This window comes from Podarcis filfolensis (genome assembly GCF_964270895.1).
Source record: "Podarcis filfolensis genome assembly, chromosome: Z".
Taxonomy (NCBI): Eukaryota; Metazoa; Chordata; class Lepidosauria; order Squamata; family Lacertidae; genus Podarcis; species Podarcis filfolensis.
In genome coordinates, this window is record NC_139617.1 from 49919199 (window position 1) to 49940204 (window position 21006).

The following is a 21006-nucleotide window of genomic DNA, read 5'->3' on the forward strand; positions in this document are numbered from 1 at the left end:
GAGTTGCGTTGTGTTGACTTGCGTTGAGTTGTGTTGACTTCTGTTGACTTGTGTTGACTTGCATTGACTTCTGTTGAGTTGCGTTGACTTGCGTTGAGTTGTGTTGAGTTGTGTTGACTTGTGTTGACTTGCGTTGAGTTGTGTTGACTTGCATTGACTTGCGTTGACTTGAGTTGTGTTGACTTGCGTTGAGTTGTGTTGACTTACGTTGACTTCCATTGACTTCCATTGACTTGCATTGACTTGTCTTGAGTTGTGTTGTCTTGAGTTGCGTTGTGTTGCGTTGACTTTTGTTGAGTTGTGTCCCCCTCAATCGGTCACCTCATTGGCCAGCATCTCCAGCTGGCTCCTCTCCCTCCCTCCTTCCTCGTCGAATTCCCCGCCCAGCTGCCATATTTTAACCCCGCCCCCTCCGTCCCCGGCGGCCAATAGCTGAGCCCGCCTGGGGTTGAACTCCAGGCAGTAGGCGGGCTCTGGGCTTTGACGGACGGAGAGCGAGGGCTTGAGTTGAGTTCAGTTCTGTTGGGTTGAGTGAGTTGACTTGTGTTGAGTTGTGTTGACTTGTGTTGAGTTGCATTGACTTGGGTTGAGTTGTGTAGACTTACGCTGAGTTGTGTTGAGTTGCATTGACTTGTGTTGTTGAATTTTGTGTCATTTTTGAATTTTGTGAATTTTTGAGTTGCGTTGACTTGTCTTGCGTTGTGTTGAGTTGTGTTGAGTTGTGTTGACTTGTGTTGAGTTGCATTGAGTTGTGTTGACTTGTGTTGAGTTGTGTTGACTTGCATTGACTTGTGTTGAATTGCGTTGAGTTGTGTTGACTTGCATTGACTTGTGTTGAGTTGTGTTGACTTGTGTTGAGCTGCATTGACTTGTGTTGACCTGTGTTCACTTGTGTTGACTTGTGTTGACTTGCATTGACTTGGGTTGAGTTGCGTTGACTTGGGTTGAGTTGTGTTGCACTGCGTTGAGTTTCATTGAGTTGCGTTAACGGGTTGAGTTTTGTTGAGTTGCGTTGACTTGGGTTGAGTTGCGTTCACTTCGATTGGGTTGCGTTGAGTTGCGTGACTTCGGTTGAGTTGCGTTGAGTTGGGTTGACTTGGGTTGAGTTGCGTTGGCTTGTGTTGAGTTGCGTTGACTTGTGTTGCGTTGTGTTGAGTTGCATTGCATTGAGTTGTGTTGAGATGCATTGACTTGTCTTGATCTGGGTTGAGTTTCATTGAGTTGCGTTGACTTGTCTTGCGTTGTGTTGAGTTGTGTTGAGTTGTGTTGAGTTGCATTGAGTTGTGTTGAGTTGTGTTGACTTGCATTGACTTGTGTTGAATTGCGTTGAGTTGTGTTGACTTGCATTGACTTGTCTTGAGTTGTGTTGACTTGTGTTGAGCTGCATTGACTTGTGTTGACCTGTGTTCACTTGTGTTGACTTGTGTTGACTTGCATTGACTTGGGTTGAGTTGCGTTGACTTGCGTTGAGTTGTGTTGACTTGCATTGACTTGTGTTGACTTGGGTTGAGTTGTGTTGACTTGCGTTGAGTTGCGTTGACTTGTGTGTTGAGTTGTGTCCCCCTTCTGTTGTGTTGCGTTGTGTCAATCGGTCACCTCATTGGCCAGCATCTCCAGCTGGCTCCTCTCCCTCCCTCCTTCCTCCCCGAATTCCCCGCCCAGCTGCCATATTTTGACCCCGCCCCCTCCGTCCCCGGCGGCCAATAGCTGAGCCCGCCTGGGGTTGAACTCCAGGCAGTAGGTGGGCTCTGGGCTTTGACGGACGGAGAGCGAGGGCTTGAGTTGAGTTCAGTTCTGTTGGGTTGAGTGAGTTGACTTGTGTTGAGTTGTGTTGACTTGTGTTGAGTTGCATTGACTTGGGTTGAGTTGTGTTGACTTACGTTGAGTTGTGTTGAGTTGCGTTGACTTGTGTTGTTGAATTTTGTCACCCCCCAGTCCCCCTTCCCTTTCCACTCACGGTTGAGTTGCATTGAGTTGCGTTGACTTGGGTTGAGTTGTGTTGACTTGTGTTGAGTTGCCTTGACTTGTGTTGAGTTGTCTTGACCTGGGTTGACTTGTGTTGAGTTGCATTGACTTGGGTTGAGTTGTGTTGACTTGTGTTGACTTGCATTGAGTTGTGTTGAGTTGCATTGACTTGTGTTAAGTTGCGTTGTCCCCCTTCCCTACCCACCCTCAGTCAGTTGAGTTGTGTTGAGTTGTGAGTTGAGTTGCATTGAGTTATTGGCTTGTGTGTTGAGTTGCGTTGAGTTGTGTCACCCTTCCCACCCTCAATCGGTTGAGTTGTGTTGAATTGCGTTGACTTGTGTTGAGTCGCGCTGCATTGAGTTATTGGCTTGTGTGTTGAGTTGCGTTGAGTTGCGTCACCCTTCCCACCCTCAATCGGTTGAGATGTGTTGAGTTGCATTGAGTTATTGGGCTGTGTGTTGAGTTGCGTTGACTTGTCTTGAGTTGCATTGACTTGTCTTGAGTTGTGTTGACTTGCGTTGAGTTGTGTTGACTTACATTGACTTACATTGACTTGCATTGACTTGTCTTGAGTTGTGTTGACTTGTCTTGAGTTGCGTTGACTTGTCTTGAGTTGTGTTGACTTGTCTTGAGTTGCGTTGTGTTGCGTTGACTTGTCTTGAGTTGTGTTGACTTGCGTTGAGTTGTGTTGACTTACATTGACTTACATTGACTTGTCTTGAGTTGTGTTGACTTGTCTTGAGTTGCGTTGACTTGTCTTGAGTTGTGTTGACTTGTCTTGAGTTGCGTTGTGTTGCGTTGACTTGTCTTGAGTTGTGTTGACTTGCGTTGAGTTGTGTTGACTTACATTGACTTCCATTGACTTACATTGACTTGCATTGACTTGTCTTGAGTTGTGTTGTCTTGAGTTGTGTTGTGTTGCGTTGTGTTGTGTTGTTGTGTCCCCCTCAATCGGTCACCTCATTGGCCAGCATCTCCAGCTGGCTCCTCTCCCTCCCTCCTTCCTCGCCGAATTCCCCGCCCAGCTGCCATATTTTAACCCCGCCCCCTCCGTCCCCGGCGGCCAATAGCTGAGCCCGCCTGGGGTTGAACTCCAGGCAGTAGGCGGGCTCTGGGCTTTGACGGACGGAGAGCGAGGGCTTGAGTTGACTTGCATTGAGTTGTGTTGACTTGGGTTGAGTTGTGTTGACTTGGGTTGAGTTGCATTGAGTTGCGTTGACTTGTGTTGCGTTGCATTGCGTTGACTTGTGTTGAGTTGCGTTGACTTGTGTTGACTTGTCTTGCGTTGTGTTGACTTGGGTTGAGTTGTGTTGAGTTGCTGAGTTGAATTGAGTTGCGTTGCATTCAGTTGAGTTGACTTGAGTTGTGTTGAGTTGCCTTGACTTGCCTTGCATTGTGTTGACTTGCGTTGAGTTGTGTTGACTTGTGTTGAGTTGTTGAGTTGCGTTGAGTTGCCTTGTTGAGTTGTGTTGAGTTTAGTTAGGTTGAGTTGTGTTGAGTTGTGTTGAGTTTAGTTAGGTTGAGTTGCATTGAGTTTCATTGAGTTGAGTTGACTTGTGTTGACTTGCATTGAGTTGGGTTTAGTTGTGTTGACTTGCGTTGAGTTGGGTTGAGTTGCGTTGACTTGGGTTGACTTGGGTTGAGTTGCATTGAGTTGTGTTGACTTGCATTGACTTGTGTTGAGTTGCGTTGACTTGGGTTGAGTTGCGTTGAGTTGTGTTGACTTCTGTTGACTTGCATTGACTTGTGTTGAGTTGCGTTGACTTGGGTTGAGTTGTGTTGTACTGCGTTGAGTTTCATTGAGTTGCGTTGACTTGGGTTGAGTTGTGTTGCACTGCGTTGAGTTTCATTGAGTTGTGTTGACTTGGGTTGAGTTGTGTTGACTACTGTTGACTTGTGTTGACTTGCATTGACTTGTGTTGACTTGCATTGACTTGTGTTGACTTGTGTTGACTTGTGTTGAGTTGCATTGAGTTGTGTTGACTTCTGTTGACTTGCACTGACTTGTGTTGACTTGCATTGACTTGTGTGTTGAGTTGTGTCCCCCTTGTGTTGTGTTGCGTTGTGTCAATCGGTCACCTCATTGGCCAGCATCTCCAGCTGGCTCCTCTCCCTCCCTCCTTCCTCCCCGAATTCCCCGCCCAGCTGCCAGATTTTGACCCCGCCCCCTCCGTCCCCGGCGGCCAATAGCTGAGCCCGCCTGGGGTTGAACTCCAGGCAGTAGGCGGGCTCTGGGCTTTGACGGACGGAGAGCGAGGGCTTGAGTTGAGTTCAGTTCTGTTGGGTTGAGTGAGTTGACTTGTGTTGAGTTGTGTTGACTTGTGTTGAGTTGCATTGACTTGGGTTGAGTTGTGTAGACTTACGCTGAGTTGTGTTGAGTTGCATTGACTTGTGTTGTTGAATTTTGTGTCATTTTTGAATTTTGTGAATTTTTGAGTTGCGTTGACTTGTCTTGCGTTGTGTTGAGTTGTGTTGAGTTGTGTTGACTTGTGTTGAGTTGCATTGAGTTGTGTTGACTTGTGTTGAGTTGTGTTGACTTGCATTGACTTGTGTTGAATTGCGTTGAGTTGTGTTGACTTGCATTGACTTGTGTTGAGTTGTGTTGACTTGTGTTGAGCTGCATTGACTTGTGTTGACCTGTGTTCACTTGTGTTGACTTGTGTTGACTTGCATTGACTTGGGTTGAGTTGCGTTGACTTGGGTTGAGTTGTGTTGCACTGCGTTGAGTTTCATTGAGTTGCGTTAACGGGTTGAGTTTTGTTGAGTTGCGTTGACTTGGGTTGAGTTGCGTTCACTTCGATTGGGTTGCGTTGAGTTGCGTGACTTCGGTTGAGTTGCGTTGAGTTGGGTTGACTTGGGTTGAGTTGCGTTGGCTTGTGTTGAGTTGCATTGCATTGAGTTGTGTTGAGATGCATTGACTTGTCTTGATCTGGGTTGAGTTTCATTGAGTTGCGTTGACTTGTCTTGCGTTGTGTTGAGTTGTGTTGAGTTGTGTTGAGTTGCATTGAGTTGTGTTGAGTTGTGTTGACTTGCATTGACTTGTGTTGAATTGCGTTGAGTTGTGTTGACTTGCATTGACTTGTCTTGAGTTGTGTTGACTTGCGTTGAGTTGTGTTGACTTACATTGACTTCCATTGACTTACATTGACTTGCATTGACTTGTCTTGAGTTGTGTTGTCTTGAGTTGTGTTGTGTTGCGTTGTGTTGTGTTGTTGTGTCCCCCTCAATCGGTCACCTCATTGGCCAGCATCTCCAGCTGGCTCCTCTCCCTCCCTCCTTCCTCGCCGAATTCCCCGCCCAGCTGCCATATTTTAACCCCGCCCCCTCCGTCCCCGGCGGCCAATAGCTGAGCCCGCCTGGGGTTGAACTCCAGGCAGTAGGCGGGCTCTGGGCTTTGACGGACGGAGAGCGAGGGCTTGAGTTGACTTGCATTGAGTTGTGTTGACTTGGGTTGAGTTGTGTTGACTTGGGTTGAGTTGCATTGAGTTGCGTTGACTTGTGTTGCGTTGCATTGCGTTGACTTGTGTTGAGTTGCGTTGACTTGTGTTGACTTGTCTTGCGTTGTGTTGACTTGGGTTGAGTTGTGTTGAGTTGCTGAGTTGAATTGAGTTGCGTTGCATTCAGTTGAGTTGACTTGAGTTGTGTTGAGTTGCCTTGACTTGCCTTGCATTGTGTTGACTTGCGTTGAGTTGTGTTGACTTGTGTTGAGTTGTTGAGTTGCGTTGAGTTGCCTTGTTGAGTTGTGTTGAGTTTAGTTAGGTTGAGTTGTGTTGAGTTGTGTTGAGTTTAGTTAGGTTGAGTTGCATTGAGTTTCATTGAGTTGAGTTGACTTGTGTTGACTTGCATTGAGTTGGGTTTAGTTGTGTTGACTTGCGTTGAGTTGGGTTGAGTTGCGTTGACTTGGGTTGACTTGGGTTGAGTTGCATTGAGTTGTGTTGACTTGCATTGACTTGTGTTGAGTTGCGTTGACTTGGGTTGAGTTGCGTTGAGTTGTGTTGACTTCTGTTGACTTGCATTGACTTGTGTTGAGTTGCGTTGACTTGGGTTGAGTTGTGTTGTACTGCGTTGAGTTTCATTGAGTTGCGTTGAGTTGTGTTGACTTGTGTTGACTTGCCTTGAGTTGCATTGAGTTGTGTTGACTTCTGTTGACTTGCATTGACTTGTGTTGACTTGCGTTGAGTTGTGTTGACTTGCATTGAGTTGTGTTGACTTGTGTTGACTTGCCTTGACTTGTGTTGAGTTGCGTTGAGTTGTGTTGACTTCTGTTAACTTGTGTTGACTTGCATTGACTTGCGTTGAGTTGTGTTGACTTGCGTTGTGTCCCCCTTGTGTTGTGTTGCGTTAATCGGTCACCTCATTGGCCAGCATCTCCAGCTGGCTCCTCTCCCTCCCTCCTTCCTCGGCGAATTCCCCGCCCAGCTGCCATATTTTGACCCCGCCCCCTCCGTCCCCGGCGGCCAATAGCTGAGCCCGCCTGGGGTTGAACTCCAGGCAGTAGGCGGGCTCTGGGCTTTGACGGACGGAGAGCGAGGGCTTCTGGGAGTTTTGGCCAAAGTCAAAGAGATGGATTTCCCCTGGGGAAAAAACGGAGAAATACGAAATAAATATTTCGATACGTTTCAATTTAAATCAATGAATATATTAAATTAATTTCATATTTAAGTCTTTATTTTAATATTAAATAAATACTTAATTTAATTTAATACAGCGAACAAAAATTAAATAAACATTAAATATTTTAATAAACTTACATTGATTGAAAGAAATATTTTAATATTAAATATATTAAGTTAAATAAATACTTAATTTAATTTCATTTAATACAGCGAAGAAAAATTAAATAAGCATTTTAATAAAGAAAGAAATATTTTAATATTAAATAAATACTTAATTTAATTTAACTTACATTGGTTGAAAGAAATATTTTAATATTAAATATATTAAGTTAAATAGATAATTTAATTTAATACAGCGAACAAAAATTAAATAAGCATTAAATATTTTAATAAAGAAAGAATATTTTAATATTAAATATATTAAGTTAAATAAACACTATGTCCTGCCAGGAAGGACATAAATAAGGTAGTACTACTAGTAGTAGCAGCAGCTGGGGAAGCCCAGGCAGGGTATAAATAATGTTATTGTTAGTAGTAGTAGTGGCTGAGGAAGTTAGTAGTAGTATAAAAAGTTAGTAGTAGTAGCAGCAGCTGGGGAAGCCCAGGAAGGACATAAATAATAAGGTAGTACTACTAGTAGTAGCAGCTGGGGAAGCCCAGGCAGGGTATAATGTTATTGTTAGTAGTAGTAGTGGCTGGGGAAGTTAGTAGTAGTATAAAAAGTTAGTAATAGTAGTAGTAGCAGCAGCTGGGGAAGCCCAGGAAGGACATAAATAATAAGGTAGTACTACTAGTAGTAGCAGCTGGGGAAGCCCAGGCAGGGTATAATGTTATTGTTAGTAGTAGTAGTGGCTGGGGAAGTTAGTAGTAGTATAAAAAGTTAGTAATAGTAGTAGTAGCAGCAGCTGGGGAAGCCCAGGAAGGACATAAATAATAAGGTAGTACTACTAGTAGTAGCAGCTGGGGAAGCCCAGGCAGGGTATAAATAATGTTATTGTTAGTAGTAGTAGTGGCTGGGGAAGTTAGTAGTAGTATAAAAAGTTAGTAGTAGTAGTAGCAGCAGCTGGGGAAGCCCAGGAAGGACATAAATAATAAGGTAGTACTACTAGTAGCAGCAGCTGGGGAAGCCCAGGCAGGGTATAAATAATGTTATTGTTAGTAGTAGTAGTGGCTGGGGAAGTTAGTAGTAGTATAAAAAGTTAGTAGTAGTAGCAGCAGCAGCAGCTGGGGAAGCCCAGGAAGGACATAAATAATAAGGTAGTACTAGTAGTAGCAGGTGGGGAAGCCCAGGCAGGGTATAAATAATGTTATTGTTAGTAGTAGTAGTGGCTGGGGAAGTTAGTAGTAGTATAAAAAGTTAGTAGTAGTAGTAGCAGCAGCAGCTGGGGAAGCCCAGGAAGGACATAATAAGGTAGTACTACTAGCAGTAGCAGCTGGGGAAGCCCAGGCAGGGTATAAATAATGTTATTGTTAGTAGTAGTAGTGGCTGGGGAAGTTAGTAGTAGTATAAAAAGTTAGTAGTAGTAGCAGCAGCAGCTGGGGAAGCCCAGGAAGGACATAAATAATAAGGTAGTACTACTAGTAGTAGCAGCTGGGGAAGCCCAGGCAGGGTATAAATAATGTTATTGTTAGTAGTAGTAGTGGCTGGGGAAGTTAGTAGTAGTATAAAAAGTTAGTAGTAGTAGTAGCAGCAGCTGGGGAAGCCCAGGAAGGACATAAATAATAAGGTAGTACTACTAGTAGCAGCAGCTGGGGAAGCCCAGGCAGGGTATAAATAATGTTATTGTTAGTAGTAGTAGTGGCTGGGGAAGTTAGTAGTAGTATAAAAAGTTAGTAGTAGTAGCAGCAGCAGCAGCTGGGGAAGCCCAGGAAGGACATAAATAAGGTAGTACTACTAGTAGTAGCAGCTGGGGAAGCCCAGGCAGGGTATAAATAATGTTATTGTTAGTAGTAGTAGTGGCTGGGGAAGTTAGTAGTAGTATAAAAAGTTAGTAGTAGTAGCAGCAGCAGCAGCAGCAGCTGGGGAAGCCCAGGCAGGGTATAAATAATAAGTTGTTAGTAGTAGCAGCAGTTGGGGAAGCCCAGGCAGGGTATAAATAATAAGGTAGTACTACTACTAGTAGTAGTAGCAGTAGCAGCTGGGGAAGCCCAGGCAGGGTATAAATAATGTAGTAGTAGTAGTGCCTAGGGAATCCCAGGGATGGTATTTAGTAGTAGTAGTAGTAGTAGTGCCTGGGGAAGCCCAGGGAGGGCATAAGTAATAAGGTGGTAGTAGTAGTAGTGGCTTAGGAAGCCCCCGGCAGGGTATAAATAAGAAGTTGTTAGTAGTAGTAATAGTAGTAGTGACTGTGGAAGTCCAGTGCGGGTATAAATACTAAGTTAGTAGTAGTAGTAAGTGGTTGGGGAAGCCCAGGCAGGGTATAAGTAATAAAGCAGTACTACTAGTAGCAGCAGCAGCTGCGGAAGCCCAGGCTGGTTATAAATAATAAGTTGTTGTTATTATTATTATTATTAGTAGTAGTAGTAGTAGTAATAGTAGTAGTGGCTGGAGAAGGGTGGTAGTAGCCGTAGTTGTAGTAGTAGTAGTAATATTAATAGTAGTGGCTGGGGAAGCCCAGGCAGGGTAGTAGTAGTCGTAGTAGTTGTAGTAGTAGTAGTAGTAGTAGTAGTAATATTAATAGTAGTGGCTGGGGAAGCCCAGGCAGGGTAGTAGTAGTAGTAGTAGTAGTAGTAATAGTAGTACCTTCCCCAGTAGCGGCGGCGAAGACCAGGGGCCGGATGGGGGACCACCTGACGCCAAAAACATACTTCTTGGAGAGCTGCAGGGATACTAGGGGCTGCGCCTGCAGCATGGAGTAGAGGTGAACGTGGCCGTCGGTCCCTCCGCTCAAAAACAGGTTCCTCGCGGGAGGAAGAGTAATAAATAAAAGAGTAGTAAGTAATAAGAATGAAGTGGAAGCAGTGAGTAATCGTAAGTAATGAGTAATAAGTAAGGAAAAGGAATAAGTAAAAAAGGAACGAGTAAAAGCAGTAAGTTAGTAACAAGTAATAAGTAACAAAAAAGGAATAAGTAAAAAAAGGAATTAGTAAAAGCAGTAAGTAATAGTAAGTAACAAGTAACAAGTAAAAAAAGGGATAAGTAAAAAAAGGAATTAGTAAAAGCAGTAAGTAATAGTAAGTAACAAGTAACAAGTAAAAAAAGGAATAAGATAAAAAAAGGAATTAGTAAAAGCAGTAAATAATACCTAAAAGGAATAATTCCAAGGAGTAACAAGCAAAAATAAGTGATTAGTAAAAATAATGGTAAGTAATAATGGTAAGTAAAAGGAACAGTGACGAGTAGAAGTAGAAGTAATAGTAAGTAATTAGTAAAAGCAATAAGTAAATGTAACGGGAGTAAAAACTAAGTAAAGAGTAATAATAAGCCAAAGTAAGAATAAGTAAAATAAGCAAAAGCAGTAATAAGTGAAAGTAGTAAGTAAAAATAAGTAATAAATAAAGCAATAATAATAAGTAACAAGTAAAAGTTATAATAAGTAATAGGTAATTAGTAATAGCAATGAGTAATAATATGAAACAGTAACAAGCAACAATAAGCAATAAGTAAAAGTAAAGGTAAGTAATAAGTAAAAGCAATAAGAATAAGCAACAAGTAATAGAAATATGTAAGAGTAATAAGTAAAAAAGTAATAACAGGTAAGTGTAAAAGTATTAATAACAATAACAACACAACACAACAATAATAAAATAAATGTCTTCCAGTAGTAATAGTAACAACAACAACAACAACAACAACAACAACAACAACAACAAAACAACAAGGTCTTCCTATCATCATATCTTCCTGTAGTAGTAGTAGTAGTAGTAGTAGTAGTAGTAATAATAATAATAATAATAATAATAATAATAATAATAATATTTTCCTGCAGTAAGAATAAGAATAAGAATATCTTTCTGTAGTAGTAGTAGTAATACTAATATCTTCCTGTACCACTACTACTTCTACTACTACCTTCCAATAATAATAATAATAATAATAATAATAATAATAATAATAATAATAATAATAATGTCTTCCTATCATCATCATATCTTCCTGTAGTAATCATCATCTTCCTGTACTACTATCTTCCTGTAATAATAACAACATCTTCCTGTACTAGTAATAAGAATAATAAAGATATCTTCCTGTAGTTGTAGTAATACTACTACTAATATCTACTACTACTACTACTACTACCTTCCTGTAATCATTATCGTCGTCGTCATCTCTCTGTAATAATGATAATACTAATAATGATAATACAGATACTACTACTATCTTCCAATAATATAATTGTAGTAGTAGTTAGTAGTTATTAGTTATTAGTTAGCAGTAGTAGTAGCAGCAGCAGCAGCAGCAGTAGTAATAATAATAATAATGATAATAATAATAATAATAATAATAATAATAATAATAATAATGTCTTCCTGCAGTAATAATAAGAATAAGAATAAGAATATCTTCCTGTAGTAGTAATACTAATATCTTCTTGTACTACTACTACTTCTACTACTACCTTCCAATAATAATAATAATAATAATAATAATAATAATAATAATAATAATGTCTTCCTGTAGTAATAATAAGAATAAGAATATCTTCCTGTAGTAGTAATACTAATATCTTCCTGTACTACTACTACTACTACTACCTTCCAATAATAATAATAATAATAATAATAATAATAATAATAATAATGTCTTCCTGTAGTAAGAATAAGAATATCTTTCTGTAGTAGTAGTAGTAATACTAATATCTTCCTGTACTACTACTACTACTACTACTACTACTACCTTCCAATAATAATAATAATAATAATAATAATAATAATAATAATAATAATAACGTCTTCCTGCAGTAATAATAAGAATAATAATATCTTCCTGTAGTAGTAATACTAATATCTTCCTCTACTACTACTACTACTACTACTACTACTACTACTACCTTCCAATAATAATAATAATAATAATAATAATAATAATGTCTTCCTGCAGTAAGAATAAAAATAAGAATATCTTTCTGTAGTAGTAATACGAATATCTTCCTATACTACTACCTTCCAATACTACTACTACTACTACTACTACTAATAATAATAATAATGTCTTCCTGTAGTAAGAATATCTTTCTGTAGTAGTAGTAATAATACTAATATCTTCCTGTACTACTACTACTTCTACTACTACCTTCCAATAATAATAATAATAATAATAATAATAATAATAATAATAATAATAATAATAATAATGTCTTCCTGCAGTAATAATAAGAATATCTTCCTGTAGTAGTAATACTAATATCTTCCTGTACTACTACCTTCTAATACTAATACTAATACTACTACTACTACTACTACTACTACTACTACTACTAATAATAATAATAATGTCTTCCTGTAGTAAGAATAAGAATATATTTCTGTAGTAGTAGTAATAATACTAATATCTTCCTGTACTACTACTACTACTACTACTACTACTACTACCTTCCAATAGTAATAGTAGTAGTAGTAGTAGTAATAATAATAATAATAATAATAATAATAATAATAATAATAATAATAAACAACACCCCGGACTCACCTATGGAAGGGCGAGCAGCTGAGCGAGTAGACGGGCCCGCCGTGGGGCGCAAAGGCCAGCTGGGCGGGGGCCTTGAGGGGCAGGCCGCCCCCCAAGTGCGGCCCCACGGCGGGGGTCTCGGCCCCCGCCCAGCACTTGAGGACGTCGCCCCCTTCGGTCCCCGCGACGAAGACCGTGGGGTCAAAGGGGGAGAAGGAGAGGGCCGTGACCCCCAGCGGCGTGGCCCCACGGGAAACCTGTGGGGCAGGAGGAGGAAAGGAGGGTGTGAGTAACCGAGGTGGAGACCCCCATAATGCTGTGGGGCAGGAGGAGGAAAGGAGGGTGTGAGTAACCGAGGTGGAGCCCCCCATAATGCTGTGGGGCAGGAGGAGGAAAGGAGGGGGCGCCCCCATAATGCTGTGGGGCAGGAGGATGAAAGGAGGGTGTGAGTAACCGAGGAGGAGCCCCCCATAATGCTGTGGGGCAGGAGGAGGAAAGGAGGGGGCGGCCCCCATAATGCTGTGGGGCAGGAAGAGGAAAGGAGGGTGTGAGTAACCGAGGTGGAGCCCCCCATAATGCTGTGGGGCAGGAGGAGGAAAGTAGGGGGCGCCCCCCATAATGCTGTGGGGCAGGAGGAGGAAAGGAGGGTGTGAGTAACCGAGGTGGAGCCCCCCAGAATGCTGTGGGGCAGGAGGAGGAAAGGAGGGGGACGTGAGTTCCCAAGGTGACGTCCCCACGGGAAATCTGTGGGGCAGGAGGAGGAAATGAGGGGGCTGTGAATATCTGTGGGGCAGGAGGAGGAAAGGAGGGGGTTGTAAGTTCCCACGGGAAATCTGTGGGGCAGGAGGAGGAAATGAGGGCGTGAGTAACCGAGGTGGAGCCCCCATAATGCTGTGGGGCAGGAGGAGGAAAATAGGGGGTGCCCCCATAATGCTGTGGGGCAGGAGGAGGAAAGGAGGGGGACGTGAGTTCCCAAGGTGACGTCCCCACGGGAAATCTGTGGGGCAGGAGGAGGAAATTAGGGGGCTGTGAATATCTCTGGGCAGGAGGAGGAAAGGAGGGGGTTGTAAGTTCCCACGGGAAATCTGTGGGGCAGGAGGAAATGAGGGGGGTGAGTTGCCAAGGTGGCGCCCCCCCATATAGTGCTATGGGGCAGGAGGAGGAAATGGGGGGGTTGTGAGTTCCCACGGGAAATCTGTGGGGCAGGAGGAGGAATTGAGGGGGTTGTGAGTTGCCAAGGTGGTGCCCCACATAGTGCTATGGGGCAGGAGGAGGAAATGGGGGGGTTGTGAGTTAACACGGGAAATCTGTGGGGCAGGAGGAAAGGAGGGGGACATAACCAAGGGGGTGGGTTGCCACACATAATGCTGTGGGGCAGGAGGAAATGGGGGGTGAGTTGCCAAGGGGGTGCCCCCATAATGCTGTGGGGCAGGAGGAGGAAGGGTTCAAAGGGGGAGAAGGAGAGGACCGCGACCCCCAGCGGCGTGGCCCCACGGGAAATCTGTGGGGTGGGATTAAAGGAGGGGGGTGTATCTGTGGGGCAGGAGGAGGAAAGGAGGGGGCCGTGAGTTGCCAAGGTGGAGCCCCCATAATGCTGTGGGGCAGGAGGAGAAAATGAGGGGGGGTGAAATCTGTGGGGCAGGAGAAATCTGTGGGGCAGGAGGAGGAAAGGAGGGGGCGTGAGTTCCCATGGGAAATCTGTGGGGCAGGAGGAAATGAGAGGGGTGTGAGTTAACACGGGAAATCTGTGGGGCGGGAGGGTGGCGCCCCCCATAATGCTGTGGGGCAGGAGAGGAGGAAATGAGGGGGTTGTGAGTTGCCAAGGCGGCGCCCCCCATAATGCTGTGGGGCAGGAGGAGGAAGGGTTCCAAGGGGGAGAAGGAGAGGGCTGTGACCCCCAGTGGGGCGTCCCCACGGGAAATCTGTGGGGCAGGAGGAGGAAATTAGGGGTGTGTGAGTTAACAGGGGAAATCTGTGGGGCAGGAGGAGGAAAGGAGGGGGGTGAGTTCCCACGAAAAATCTGTGGGGCAGGAGGAAAGGAGGGGGGTGTGAGTACCCAAGGGGGCGCCCAACCCCGACCCCCAACCCTGACCCCCAACCCAACAGGTAATGATCTCCCGGGACCCCCTTATAGGGTCTCTCCCTGACCCCCAACCCTGACCCCCAACCCCAACCCCCAACCCAAGGGTAACGATGTCCTGGGACCCCCTTATAGGGTCTCTCCCTGACCCCCAACCCTGACCCCCAACCCCGACCCCCAACCCCAACCTCTAACTCCCAACCCCAACCTCTGACCCCCAACCCTGACGCCCAACCCTGACACCGACCATGACCCCCAACCCCGACCCCCAACCCGACAGGTAATGATCTCCCGGGACCCTCTTATAGGGTCTCTCCCCGTCACCCAACCCCGACCCCCAACCCTGACCCCCAACCCCGACCAACCCCAACCTCTGACCCCCAACCTCTGACGCCCAACCCTGACGCCGACCATGACCCCCGACCCCCAACCTAACGGGTAATGATCTCCCAGGACCCCCTTATAGGGTCTCTCCCCGACCCCCAACCCCGACCCCCCAACCCTGACCCCAACCCCCAACCCCGACCCCCAACACAACGGGTAATGATCTCCCAGGACCCCCTTATAGGGTCTCTCCCTGACCCCCAACCCCGACCCCCCAACCCTGACCCCAACCCTGATGCCCAACCCTGACCCCCAACCCAACGGGGAACGATCTCCTGGGACCCCCTCATAGGGTCTCTCCCTGACCCCCAACCCCGACCCCCAACCCGACAGGTAATGATCTCCAGCGACCCTCTTATAGGGTTTCTCCCCGTCCCCCAACCCCGACCCCCAACCCCAACCTCTGACTCCCAACCCCAACCTCTGACCCCCAACCCTGACGCCCAACCCTGACACCGACCTTGACCCCCAACCCCGACCCCCAACCCAACGGGTAATGATCTCCCGGGACCCCCTTATAGGATCTCTCCCCGACCCCCAACCCTGACCCCCAACCCGTCTGACCCCCAGCTGACCTTCTTGGGCCTGGACCCCCGGGGGATCTGCTGCAGGGCCAAGGCGAAGCCGGCGGCGGGTTCGAGGAAGCCGTCCCGCCCCTCCTGCCAGAGGAGGATCTTGCCGTCCGTCGAGGCGCTGAGGAGGCGGGGCTGTTTGTCGCCCGGGAGCCAGGTCACCTGACGGGGGGAAAGGGCGGGCGGCCATTTTGAATTCCCGACTCCAGAAGTCAAAATCAAAATATTCAAAATATTCAAAATATTCAAAATATTCAAAATATTCAAAATCAAAAATCAAAATTAAATTAAATTAAAATTAAATTAAAATTAAAATCAAAGTTTAAATTAAAATTAAAATCAATTGAAATTAAAAATTGAAATTGAAATTAAAATCAATTGCAATTCAAATTAATTGCAATTAAAATTAAAATTAAAATCAATTGAAATTAAAAATTGAAATTGAAATTAAAATCAATTGCAATTAAAATTAAAATTAAAATAAATAAACCTTCTCGTCTCTGAAGTCAGAAAAGAAGCCAGACACTTCACTGGGTCACATGACCAGACCACCCAGGGCCACTTCCTATGCTAGATCACATGACAGGAAGTCAGAAAGGGACATGCCCTTCCCTGATGCCCACGACAGGAAGTCAGAAAGGGACACTTCCTATGCTGGGTCACATGACAGGAAGTCAGAAAAGAAGTCAGACACTTCGCTGGGTCACATGACCAGACCACCCAGGGACACTTCCTGTGCTAGATCACATGACAGGAAGTCAGAAAGGGACATGCCCTTCCCTGATGCCCACGACAGGAAGTCAGAAAGGGACACTTCCTATGCTGGGTCACATGACAGGAAGTCAGGCACTTCACTGGGTCACATGACCAGACCACGCAGGGCCACTTCCTGTGCTAGATCACATGACAGGAAGTCAGAAAGGGACACGCCCTTCCCTGATGCCCACGACAGGAAGTCAGAAAGGGACACTTCCTATGCTGGGTCACATGACAGGAAGTCAGAAAAGAAGTCAGACACTTCACTGGGTCACATGACCAGACCACACAGGGCCACTTCCTGTGCTAGATCACATGACAGGAAGTCAGAAAGGGACATGTCCTTCCCCGATGCCCACGACAGGAAGTCAGAAAGGGACACTTCCTATGCTGGGTCACATGACAGGAAGTCAGAAAAGAAGCCAGACACTTCACTGGGTCACATGACCAGACCACCCAGGGCCACTTCCTATGCTAGCTCACATGACAGGAAGTCAGAAAGGGACATGCCCTTCCCTGATGCCCACGACAGGAAGTCAGAAAGGGACACTTCCTGTGCTGGGTCACATGACAGGAAGTCAGAAAAGAAGTCAGACACTTCACTGGGTCACATGACCAGACCACCCAGGGCCACTTCCTGTGCTAGATCACATGACAGGAAGTCAGAAAGGGACATGCCCTTCCCTGATGCCCACGACAGGAAGTCAGAAAGGGACACTTCCTATGCTGGGTCACATGACAGGAAGTCAGAAAAGAAGTCAGACACTTCACTGGGTCACATGACCAGACCACCCAGGGCCACTTCCTGTGCTAGATCACATGACAGGAAGTCAGAAAGGGACATGCCCTTCCCTGATGCCCACGACAGGAAGTCAGAAAGGGACACTTCCTATGCTGGGTCACATGACAGGAAGTCAGAAAAGAAGCCAGACACTTCACTGGGTCACATGACCAGACCACCCAGGGACACTTCCTGTGCTAGATCACATGACAGGAAGTCAGAAAGGGACATGCCCTTCCCTGATTCCCACGACAGGAAGTCAGAAAGGGACACTTCCTGTGCTAGGTCACACGACAGGAAGTCAGAAAGGGACATGCCCTTCCTCGATTCCCACGACAGGAAGTCAGAAAGGGACACTTCCTATGCTGGGTCACATGACAGGAAGTCAGACACTTCACTGGGTCACATGACCAGACCACCCAGGGCCACTTCCTGTGCTAGATCACATGACAGGAAGTCAGAAAGGGACATGCCCTTCCCTGATGCCCACGACAGGAAGTCAGAAAGGGACACTTCCTATGCTGGGTCACATGACAGGAAGTCAGAAAAGAAGCCAGACACTTCACTGGGTCACATGACCAGACCACCCAGGGACACTTCCTGTGCTAGATCACATGACAGGAAGTCAGAAAGGGACATGCCCTTCCCTGATTCCCACGACAGGAAGTCAGAAAGGGACACTTCCTATGCTGGGTCACATGACAGGAAGTCAGAAAAGACGTCAGACACTTCACTGGGTCACATGACCAGACCACACAGGGACACTTCCTGTGCTAGATCACATGACAGGAAGTCAGAAAGGGACATGCCCTTCCCCGATTCCCACGACAGGAAGTCAGAAAGGGACACTTCCTATGCTAGGTCACATGACAGGAAGTCAGAAAAGAAGTCAGACACTTCACTGGGTCACATGACCAGACCACCCAGGGCCACTTCCTGTGCTAGATCACATGACAGGAAGTCAGAAAGGGACATGCCCTTCCCTGATGCCCACGACAGGAAGTCAGAAAGGGACACTTCCTATGCTAGATCACATGACAGGAAGCCAGAAAGGGACATGCCCTTCCCTGATGCCCACGACAGGAAGTCAGAAAGGGACACTTCCTATGCTGGGTCACATGACAGGAAGTCAGAAAAGAAGCCAGACACTTCACTGGGTCACATGACCGGACCACACAGGGCCACTTCCTATGCTAGATCACATGACAGGAAGTCAAAAAGGGACATGCCCTTCCCTGATGCCCACGACAGGAAGTCAGAAAGGGACACTTCCTGTGCTGGGTCACATGACAGGAAGTCAGAAAAGAAGCCAGACACTTCACTGGGTCACATGACCAGACCACACAGGGACACTTCCTGTGCTAGATCACATGACAGGAAGTCAGAAAGGGACATGCCCTTCCCCGATTCCCACGACAGGAAGTCAGAAAGGGACACTTCCTATGCTAGGTCACATGACAGGAAGTCAGAAAAGAAGTCAGACACTTCACTGGGTCACATGACCAGACCACCCAGGGCCACTTCCTGTGCTAGATCACATGACAGGAAGTCAGAAAGGGACATGCCCTTCCCTGATGCCCACGACAGGAAGTCAGAAAGGGACACTTCCTATGCTAGATCACATGACAGGAAGCCAGAAAGGGACATGCCCTTCCCCGATTCCCACGACAGGAAGTCAGAAAGGGACACTTCCTACGCTAGATCACATGACAGGAAGCTAGAAAGGGACATGCCCTTCCCCGATTCCCACGACAGGAAGTCAGAAAGGGACACTTCCTATGCTGGGTCACATGACAGGAAGTCAGAAAAGAAGCCAGACACTTCACTGGGTCACATGACCAGACCACCCAGGGCCACTTCCTGTGCTAGATCACATGACAGGAAGTCAGAAAGGGACATGCCCTTCCCTGATTCCCACGACAGGAAGTCAGAAAGGGACACTTCCTATGCTGGGTCACATGACAGGAAGTCAGAAAAGAAGTCAGACACTTCACTGGGTCACATGACCAGACCACCCAGGGCCACTTCCTGTGCTAGATCACATGACAGGAAGTCAGAAAGGGACATGCCCTTCCCCGATGCCCACGACAGGAAGTCAGAAAGGGACACTTCCTATGCTGGCTCACATGACAGGAAGTCAGAAAAGAAGTCAGACACTTCACTGGGTCACATGACCAGACCACCCAGGGACACTTCCTGTGCTAGATCACATGACAGGAAGTCAGAAAGCGACATGCCCTTCCCTGATGCCCACGACAGGAAGTCAGAAAGGGACACTTCCTATGCTGGGTCACATGACAGGAAGTCAGAAAAGAAGCCAGACACTTCGCTGGGTCACATGACCGGACCACACAGGGACACTTCCTGTGCTAGATCACATGACAGGAAGTCAGAAAGGGACACTTCCTATGCTAGATCACATGACAGGAAGTCAGAAAGGGACATGCCCTTCCCTGAGTCCCACGACAGGAAGTCAGAAAGGGACACTTCCTATGCTGGGTCACATGACAGGAAGTCAGAAAAGAAGCCAGACACTTCACTGGGTCACATGACCAGACCACCCAGGGCCACTTCCTGTGCTAGATCACATGACAGGAAGTCAGAAAGGGACATGCCCTTCCCCGATTCCCAGGACAGGAAGTCAGAAAGGGACACTTCCTATGCTGGGTCACATGACAGGAAGTCAGAAAAGAAGCCAGACACTTCGCTGGGTCACATGACCAGACCACCCAGGGCTACTTCCTGTGCTAGATCACATGACAGGAAGTCAGAAAGGGACATGCCCTTCCCTGATTCCCACGACAGGAAGTCAGAAAGGGACACTTCCTGTGCTAGGTCACACGACAGGAAGTCAGAAAGGGACATGCCCTTCCCCGATTCCCACGACAGGAAGTCAGAAAGGGACACTTCCTACGCTAGATCACATGACAGGAAGTCAGAAAGGGACATGCCCTTCCCTGATTCCCACGACAGGAAGTCAGAAAGGGACACTTCCTGTGCTAGGTCACACGACAGGAAGTCAGAAAGGGACATGCCCTTCCCCGATTCCCACGACAGGAAGTCAGAAAGGGACACTTCCTACGCTAGATCACATGACAGGAAGTCAGAAAGGGACATGCCCTTCCCTGATGCCCACGACAGGAAGTCAGAAAGGGACACTTCCTGTGCTGGGTCACATGACGGGAAGTCAGAAAAGAAGCCAGACACTTCGCTGGGTCACATGACCAGACCACCCAGGGCCACTTCCTGTGCTAGATCACATGACAGGAAGTCAGAAAGGGACACTTCCTATGCTGGGTCACATGACAGGAAGTCAGAAAAGAAGTCAGACACTTCACTGGGTCACATGACCAGACCACACAGGGCCACTTCCTGTGCTAGATCACATGACAGGAAGTCAGAAAGGGACATGCCCTTCTCTGAGTCCCACGACAGGAAGTCAGAAACGGACACTTCCTGTGCTAGGCCACACGACAGGAAGTCAGCAAAGGACCCGCCCTCCCCGGGTCACCTGACCCCTTTCGACCTACCTGGTACACGGGATCCGTGTGCGAGTCGTCCGTCATCCCGCTCCTCCAGATCAGTGGGTCTTCCGGCCAGCCGGTGTCCCAGACCAAGACTTCCCCACTGAACAGCCCCACTGAAAGGAAGAGAGACGCCCGATTGGCCGAGGGGACGCAAGGCCCCGCCCCTTCCTCCCGCTGGAGCCAATCAGGTTGGGGCACTGGGGGGGACGAGGCGCCGGATTGGCCAAGGGAAGGAAGACCTGCCCCTTCCTTCCAGACCTAGACTTCCCCACTGAAAAGCCACACTGCGAGAGAAGCATCCGATTGGCCAAGGAAAGACCCGCCCCTTCCTCCCGCTTGCCCCACTGAGCAGCCCCACTGCGAGGGGAAAGAGGCACCCGGTTGGCCGAGGAGACGCCAGACCCGCCCCTTCCTCCCGCTGCAGCCAATCGGGGTTGGGGAGGGAGAGGCCGGATTGGCCGAGGGACGGAAGACCCGCCCCTTCCGCCCGCTTGCCCCACTGAACAGCCCCACTGCGAGGGGAGAGAGGCGCCCGATTGGCCAAGGAGACGCAAGACCCTCCCCTTCCTCCCGCTGGAGCCAATCAGGTTGGGGCACTGGGGGGGACGAGACGCCGGATTGGCCAAGGGAAGGAAGACCCGCCTCTTCCTCCCGCTTGCCCCACTGAACAGCCCCACTGCGAGGGGAGAGAGGCGCCCGATTGGCCGAGGAGACGCC

At 47.0% G+C, this 21006-nt stretch overlaps 1 protein-coding gene across 1 annotated transcript in view; it reads right to left on the bottom strand.

Annotated features, from left to right (window-relative positions):
- Positions 1-6306: 6306 nt before the first annotated feature.
- Positions 6307-21006, bottom strand: part of DYNC2I2 (dynein 2 intermediate chain 2) — a gene marked incomplete at its 3' end in the record, with an annotated part of 53444 nt that continues 38744 nt past the window's right edge. The window contains 5 exon segments of the mRNA XM_083595289.1: positions 6307-6539; positions 9325-9482; positions 12211-12446; positions 15229-15387; positions 20293-20486. Coding sequence (XP_083451415.1) covers positions 6307-6539; positions 9325-9482; positions 12211-12446; positions 15229-15387; positions 20293-20486 — 980 coding nt within the window.